Source organism: Aulonocara sp. 'chitande type north' Nkhata Bay, linkage group LG3 (genome assembly GCF_057382095.1).
Source record: "Aulonocara sp. 'chitande type north' Nkhata Bay isolate Kocher_YH1m ecotype deep benthic linkage group LG3, A_spYH_male_GT1.1, whole genome shotgun sequence".
NCBI classification, from domain to species: Eukaryota; Metazoa; Chordata; class Actinopteri; order Cichliformes; family Cichlidae; genus Aulonocara; species Aulonocara sp. 'chitande type north' Nkhata Bay.
In genome coordinates this window covers 34113407-34121686 of record NC_141346.1, presented here as the reverse complement: position 1 = coordinate 34121686, position 8280 = coordinate 34113407, and the positions used below count along the sequence as shown (strand labels likewise).

Sequence of the window (8280 nt, the reverse complement as noted above, 5' to 3'; positions counted from 1 at the left end):
TACTGGTATCATTTATGTTATATATATGCATTTCTTATTTTCCCTTTAAACATATATGATTTAACAAAACACACATTTTTAATCTTCTCATCAGGGACCTATAAGTATATGTCCTGATAGCCAGCAGACACACACCCAGGCATCCTGCTCACTACAGCAGGTGGTGAGCCCACGTCTCCTCTTCAGGCTGGGCCCGGTTGGGTCTCATGGGGTAAGACCCTGGCACTAGGCACTCTCCCTTGAGCTCCCTGCCAGGCCTGGCTCCAGGATGGGGCTTCAGTGGTTTTCTGAATCCCTCCACCAAGGTGTGGGGAAAGAAGCCAGTTGAGTGTGTACATACATATATAAGAGGTAGAATGTGAAGCCCAAAGTGGTCCAGGTGGTAAAAGAAGGATTAGGAGCTAATGTGATGTTCTTTGGTTTTACTCTGTTAGTGTTTTTGTTAGTTCCTGCAGCACAGTCAGGTATATCAAGAGTATAGAGGAGTTCTCCTGAGACAGGCCGTCACACAAGGAGAGCTGGATGGGGCTGTAGAGCGACTTTAACCCAGCAGGAGCTTCTGCTCCAACCAGTACCTTCATTTACACCAAAACAGCTAAAATGAATTCAAAGTGGTTTCTGCTTCTGAACCGGAGACTAATCTCACTGAAGGATCTTTTAAAACCAGTTACATTAAAGGAATATCTTTGCTACCTCTGTGAATTCATGACTGTGGTTCAGGTTATTTATTTCCAGGATTTCTGAAAACATTCAGGACAGTGGGACTTAACTGAGAGTGATTAACATTTGAAGCCAACCCCAGTATAAATCCAGAAATCCTTTAGTGTTCTTTATGACTATGATAGACAAACATTTGAAAAAACCAAAAAGAGACTTGGGAGGCTTTGTGACATCTCAGAAAATCCAACAAACTAAATCAGATTCAGACCTTTTGAACTGGGTTTGTGGACAGGGTGCGGTAAATATCCAACTAAAAACAATCTTATCGGCCGTGCCTTCAGGTGTGCATTTTTCTCTTGCAACCAGTCATATTGTGTAATATCATATCACTCTGACATATTAAACAACTCTCGTGCTTATGGCTGAAAAATATCATAACTGAGCAAATAAACTGAAGTTTTTCCCTCCAGATTTAAACATGTTGGACAAGAAGATCCAAAGTCTGACATGGTCCCCAGTAGTTCACACCTAAATCACCAAAAACATGAATAGTAAATGGCCTGCATTTGTATAGCGCTTTACTTAGTCCCTAAGGACCCCAAAGCGCTTTAGTCATTCACCCATTCACACACTGGTGATGGCAAGCTACACTGTAGCCACAACTGCCCTGGGGCGCGAGGCTGCCGCCACCGGGCCCTCTGACCACCACCAGTAGGCAAACACGGGGTTAGTATCTTGCCCAAGGATATTTGGCATGCAGCCAGGAGGCAGCCTGGGATCGAACCCCCGACCTTCAGATTAGTGGCTGACCTGCTCTGCCACCCCTACAGCCTTCATTAGAAGTTTTATAGTTTAGTTTCTGTGTAATTCCACTGAACATTAAGTATCTTCATGAAACAACTTACCAAAAAAACCACTGCAAAAATAATCAAACATCCAAACTCATTTGAATTCAACCAATAAGGATTTATTTCCTAGAATATTTTCATAGGGAAAAAACAAATCTGCATAAATTAAACAAACCTATAAATTAAACAGGTGAGTAAATGCTGTGGGCTAGCTTGGTGAGTTCATGTTAACATAATGAAGCGTTCACAACAAACTGAACGACTGATGGAAGAAAACAAAAAAGAAAACTACTGTACTATTCATGAGAAATGACCTCCTCCCAGGGACTCCCTCGGGAGTTACAGGTAACACTCTGCCATTAGTGATGTTTACCCTCCAAAAATAACCTTGTCGATAATCTCGTATTTTTAGCATGTGAAGTATGTGTCAAGTGAAATTACAGTAGTTGAACAGAAGTAAATATGATGATCAGCTGGCTTTAAGAAAAGAAGAACGTCAGAGGTGACGGCAAACGTAAGCAGAGCAGCTGGCGGAAGTAACGTTTCTCTGATAAAAGGCAAATAGTGTATGTGTGTGTGAGATGAAACCCTGGCGGTGCCATTTTAGCTGCTGCGCTCGAGCCTGGATCTGCTGAGGACGTGAAAAAAAAAAGCCAGCTGGATTTTCCTCCATGTCAGCTTTGCCGGGCGGCCTCGGTGGTGCGGCTCAGGTGGAGTATTTACAGTATCTAACCTCTGAAGGTCAACATATCAATCCTTTGCATGCACACGTGGTCCTCTTCACAACACCATCCCTCCTCCCATGATCTCCATCCTCTGTGGAGAAGACAAATGTGGGTACAGTGAGAGGCAGTAACCAGTGTGACAAAACACCGCAGGGACCTGTGTGACAACTGAAACACTCAAACTGGGAAACACTACTCGGTTAAACTAATTACCCATACTTAATTAATTGGCAGTTAGCTGCTGGTTTCAAGCTCTTATAGTCAGGAACACGTGGCTGTCACTGTGACAGGAAAATAAAGAAGCCTGAAACACTGCGAGCTGGAAAATGAGTGGACACTAGAAGGAGTTTTTTCACTAATAGTGTAAAATACAGACAATGTTTAACCTCGTTTAGCTCCTTTCCCCATACAGCCGACATCTGAAGACCTCCCCTCTGACACCTCAGCATATATCAATAAAAAGGTGCTTTGACCACCGTTAGAATATTTTCTGGGTTTTTTCTGGGTAGCTCCACAGGCAGACACCACCCTCACTAACTTCTGATGCAAACAGTCATTCATATCTCCCGTAAACAGGCCTTAAATATGACATAAACCACTCAGTGATGAAAAGAGCTTCAGATGTTACTCCAAGTCTGCTTTCAAGGGGTAAAGAGGTAAATGATGCCCAAGTTGGACTGTTTTCTAATTCACACAGGCCTACACACCAGTTAGCAACCATCAGGCAACCTTTCCCAACTGGTTGGGAAGTGGTTGCAGGAGGTTGCTGGGTAATACCAAGTGAAACTGGTAACAAAGTTACTTCCGGCTGTGCACTTATACAAGCGGTTGCCATAGCAACTAGCTCCGTATGTTTGATTCAGGGACATTGCATACTCTTCCTGAGGGAAATCCAGAAGGATGTGCATCTCCTCCCCAGAGCACATCAGGGAACTTTTGCTTACTGCACCTAAAACCAACTTGCAATCATTTTACTTGCAAGCAGACCTGCAAATGATTCAGTCACACTGTGAAGGAAGGAAGGAAGGAAACAGACTCTCAGCATTAACTGTTTGATGTTTATGTGCAGTCACCCCTCAAAGGCCCACTCTGAGGTATTTTAACATTAAAAAGGTAAGATTTTATTTGTTCCTGCATGTTACAAAGATGTTTCTGACGACCAAATAAATACATCATTGATAACGCAAGGTGTCTTCCATGACCTCAGGAGAATTTGAAACTAAGCCAATTCTGCCCCCTACTGAGCTAGAAACAGTAGTTCAGCAGGTTGAGGATCGTGACACGTCTGTTTTATAAGAACTTAATGAAGAAGCCAAAAAGCCTGAAAACATGAAAAAATTACTTTACAGACCAAACCTACTGGGCCATTTTTCAGGTATTGTGTTTCTGGCAGACAGCGCAGTGGTTCACACATTCACAGAACAAGTGAAGGGTCACCACTTCCACACACATCCCTTCAAAGGCTGCATTAGAAAGAATCTGCCAAATCAAACATGTAGCGCTGCTCACAGCAGCTTTTATCAACAAACAGTCCGATGAAGCCAAAAGCTGAGCTAATGGAAAGCTTGTGTCAGACTCTGTACCTCATTTTATTGGCTGTATTTTTAACTAGAATTACTCAAAATGTGAACAAAGTGTGAAAATCTGCTCAGTGGCAGATTGTACTGCTCCGTCATGACAAACAATGAGGTGTTTTTATTTTCCCCTGTAAACAAACCACTTACAGCTTTCCCTTTTTATTTGTAAGCAGGGGGTCCACAGAAATTTGGGGTAATGAGCTGCAGAAACCTTTATCTAATTTAATAAAGTTTAAGCCCAAACATCGGCTGTGCTGGTGGATTTCTTTGTGGACAAACTGAGACAAGTTTTATAAATATGAATGTACTTAAACTTTACACTTAAACAGAAGGGACAATTCTAAAGGTTAACATCATCATTTATTATCATTTTTTACTATTACTACCATTATACCCATTCTTATTACTACTATCATTATTATTAATATTACTACTAAAAACACTGGGTACCAGCAGTGCTACCTGTCAGCCTCCTAGTACACACATCTATGGTATCAATTATAGAATCTGCATCTCAGCCCTTGTTCAAGTTATTGCATATACAAGATGTACAGAAAACTTGACCTCTGGCCTTCAGGTCAAGGTCAAACTCATCTTAGATTTTTAGTAGATACAGTTAGGGTATCAATTTGAAGAACTATTTATCCCTGCTGCACGTTTACGACCTTACCTGCGGCGGATCTATGAACGCCAGCCAATCGGACGAGTGTGTCGGGAGCAGTCCCATCGACTGACACTTGTAGATGGCCAGCGCCGAGCCCAGGAGGTTTCCGATCAGGTAGACGAGGCCTTGGAGCCACTGCTGGCTGGAGCTCTCCAGCAGCTTGAAGGCTGAGGCAGAGAGAATGAAAGGAGCAGTTAGCATCCGGTCAGGAACATAAACGGTGTCCGAGCGCTGGATACTCACTGGCAGACATGGACATGAGAGCCTGGATGGGCCTCCAGGCCATCATGCACACCATCATGATGGGGAAGATGGAGATAGTGTTGCCCGACATGTACATGATGAACAGGTTCATGGGGATCTGCTTCAGGGGCCCAAGGGCCACGTCCCAGCACCTCTGCACCACAGCAAGACGAGAGAGTGGGCGGGGTCAGACCAAGTACCACATGTTTGATTTAAATCCCTGCTAAAGACCCTCTTACGTCCACCCAAAACTAAGCCTCGCTTTCTTTACTGAGCTCTTTTCTTTTCATTCTAAGCAGATCACCTTCATTCTAACACTCTTGTGAGGAAACATTTTGACTGTAGTCCTATCGTTTTAAATGTCCTATCAAAATAAAAGCGACTGTCTTTAAGGCACCTATTCCAAAGTACGGGCTGACCGCTCATTGTGAGAAGGCACATAGACTCTCCTCTGTGCCAGTTCCAAAATCCACATCCAGTTTCTGCCCAAAGTACTGATTCCACATGTTTGACAGAATAACTATGTACACCATGGTTATTATAGTCATTATAAAGCTAGTACAAAAACTATAAAACTAAAATAAAAACAAAATCTGGATGGTCACTGTAAAAAGATTTGTTATTGTGTTTATTTCTCACAAAGTAAAGCAAAACTAATTCAGCAATGGTAGCTTCACCTATGAAGTTAAATAGACATTAAATCCACAGACTGGTGGTTGGGACCATTCGAACAGGAGGGAAAATGTGTGTATCTGGAGCTTTTCTCACCTTCTCCACCAGGTTCTTGTCAGTCTCCTGGATGCTGGTGTCGGGGACCGGTTTCTCAGAGTAGCCGATGGGGTAAACCACATCTCCCTGACCGCCCTGCCGGTCACCGCGGCTCCTGCAGCGGGAATAAAAATGACCAGATTTAACCTTTATTCACCGTCTCATAAGCTCTGCCGTTTAATTTAATATCAGCATTTAAACCACTCAAGACAAGAGTGTAAAGCCCACATGCACACACTGTGAGGACGCCCAGGTAAACAAAGAGAAACTGGATTAGCTGATTTCTAAAAAGTTTGGAGGCAGAAATAATCTGTAGTTTAGGCGGGACATAAGTAAAAGGTTGCTAGTTTAAGTCTAGCAGGAGACACAAATGCCCTTTGGCGTTGAATCAAGATGAGCATTCGATGTACAACTTCTAAGTTTAGACAGGACACACTCCCAAACTGTTCACTGGGAATGGGACAATTACCTGCCAGGAAAGATTTTGAGCCATACTGAATGTAACACAATTACTTAAATTCTCAGTTTATGAAACTTTAAATAAAAGCAGCGACCTGTACTGAACTGAATGGACTTTTTTCAACTTTAATTACACCTGGAACACAGCAGTCTGGTAATGCAGGGAGGCAGAAATATTGAAAGGGACGTGCTGAAAAGTGAAACCATTACAGGATAACAGACTTGTTGTTTAATAATTCATTAAAGCCAGAATCATATCTTACATGTAAATTCGATCACCTGGACAGAGCTGTTACCTGCACTACTCTCACCTCTACGCCAGAGCTTTAGTCCACACCTCCTGGTGGTGTGGACAAATGTTCAGGGTACGTGTCAGTTTCCATTTACCTGGTGTTGCCCAGGCTCAGCTCCAGAGCCCACTTCATCCTCCTGGCACCGCTTCCTCCTCTTGTTGACAGAGCTCCTCCTCCTTGTCCTCCTGGAGACGCCATGGCAACCAACTACACTGCTGGACCTCGGAGACAGAAAGCACCTGCACAGATAGGATGCATAAATAACTGCAGACGTAAAAGGCTTGTGCAGCTTTCTGTTAAGCCAAAGACAAAATATGAGAATAAAACACCAGTCGATAAATGGAAGTCATTGATTTCAGACATCGAACAGGTTTCATCCTTTTAATCTTCCCCAAAAGGAAAACATTTTAACCACTTATTATAAAGTAATGTTACATTTAATCAGGAAAATAGAACCCACAAATCCATCAACACAGGCAACACTGCCTTAACCACACACAGCCACCTTTACTACTGCAGAAGCAGCAGCTATACAGTTGCTGTCACTTCAGACCGGTTTTAAATCTTCACAGAATAGATTAAAAGATGCTCAGTTGGTACCAAGAAGATGTTATGGACACCACTACACCACCAGCACCTGAACTGCAGATAAAGGCAGAATGGATCCATGCTTTCATGCTGTTTACTGGTAACTCTGACCCTACCATCTGAACGTCGCAGCAGAAATGGAGGCTTATCAGACCTGGCAACATTTTTTGTTGTCTAGTTTTTAAGTGCAGCACGGCATTTTCACTCAAAGAACTTGGCTCGCTACATATTTTCCATGCAAACTCTAGAGATGGTTGTGTGCCAGCAGATCAGCATTTTCTGAAATACTCAGACTAGCATGTCTTGCAGCAGCAAGCATGCCACGTTTAAAATCACTTAAATCAACTTACTTTCTTATCTGATGCTCAAGTTTGAACTTGACAGCAGGACGTCTTGACATTCCTACTTGTCTAATGTATTGAGGGCAATGGAGAAAGAAAGGTGTACCTAATAAAGTGACCAGTGACCTGTCACCTTGTGTGTGTGTTTTAATGCTGTCAAATATCAAATCAAATCAAATCAAATCACTTTTATTGTCACATCACATGTGCAGGTACATTGGTACAGCACATGTGAGTGAAATTCTTGTGTGCGAGCTTCACAAGCAACAGAGTTGTGCAAATACAATAATGTAAACAAGCAAAATACAAGAATGGCTACATCTGAAACTAATAAATATATGTACAATATATAATAGTATATGCATTTCTGGATGTGTATACTAATATTTTTCTACGTGTGTGTGTGTGTGTGTGTGTGTGTGTGTGTGTACACATATTTTACAAATTAAATAGAGTAAACAATAAATAAAATATATAAAAAATAATAAGAGAAACAGAGAAGACCTTACTCTGCAACTAGCAGTGTGTGAACACACTGTGATCTCTACATGCTCTAACAGAGGAATGGCCCCTAAACAACATAAATTATTACTATCAGAGTTCCCAGTTTGTCTCCAACCTATTCTTTCTGTAACAGATCGATCCTGGGATAACAGCCAGTTCTCTGTTTTTTCTGCAGATAAAATGTCGGAACAGCTTCGGTGTCTCTGCACCTGCTAACAGCGGCCACCTCTGTTGTTATAGACCTAAAACACTAAGCACAGTTTCCCGGAGAGCTAACATTAACGGTTCAAGTGTGTACTCAACACACTGCCAGCTATAAATACAAGCGAGCCGACCAGAAGCTAAGCAGGAGGTCACCAGCGCCTCACAGCGCTGTCACTAAGCAGCACGTTATAGGTGAACGAGGTAGCGGAGCGTTATTTCAAAAAATGTTGTACCTTACAGAAACAGCCAACACTCTCAGGAGCTTCTTTAATCGGTGTCGTTTTAACGGAAAGAGTCAAAGCTTCCGACGTACGCTCAGGTTTAGATAACCCCCTCGTCGCTCTCTCGACGTTTCCGGGGCTCTAAATGATGACGCAGTTTGCTGATACGGATATTACGTCATATG

General features: G+C 42.5%; 1 protein-coding gene across 1 annotated transcript; it reads right to left on the bottom strand.

Moving 5' to 3' along the window:
• Positions 1 to 1605: 1605 nt before the first annotated feature.
• Positions 1606 to 8245, bottom strand: emc4 (ER membrane protein complex subunit 4). The gene is made up of 6 exons (XM_086277458.1): positions 8108 to 8245; positions 6332 to 6476; positions 5486 to 5600; positions 4718 to 4871; positions 4481 to 4641; positions 1606 to 2324 (listed from the first exon to the last, which is right to left on the bottom strand). The coding sequence occupies exons 2-6, from the start codon at positions 6433 to 6435 to the stop codon at positions 2289 to 2291; spliced, it is 570 nt and encodes a 189-aa protein (XP_086133584.1). The 5' UTR covers positions 6436 to 6476; positions 8108 to 8245; the 3' UTR covers positions 1606 to 2288.
• Positions 8246 to 8280: the final 35 nt, after the last annotated feature.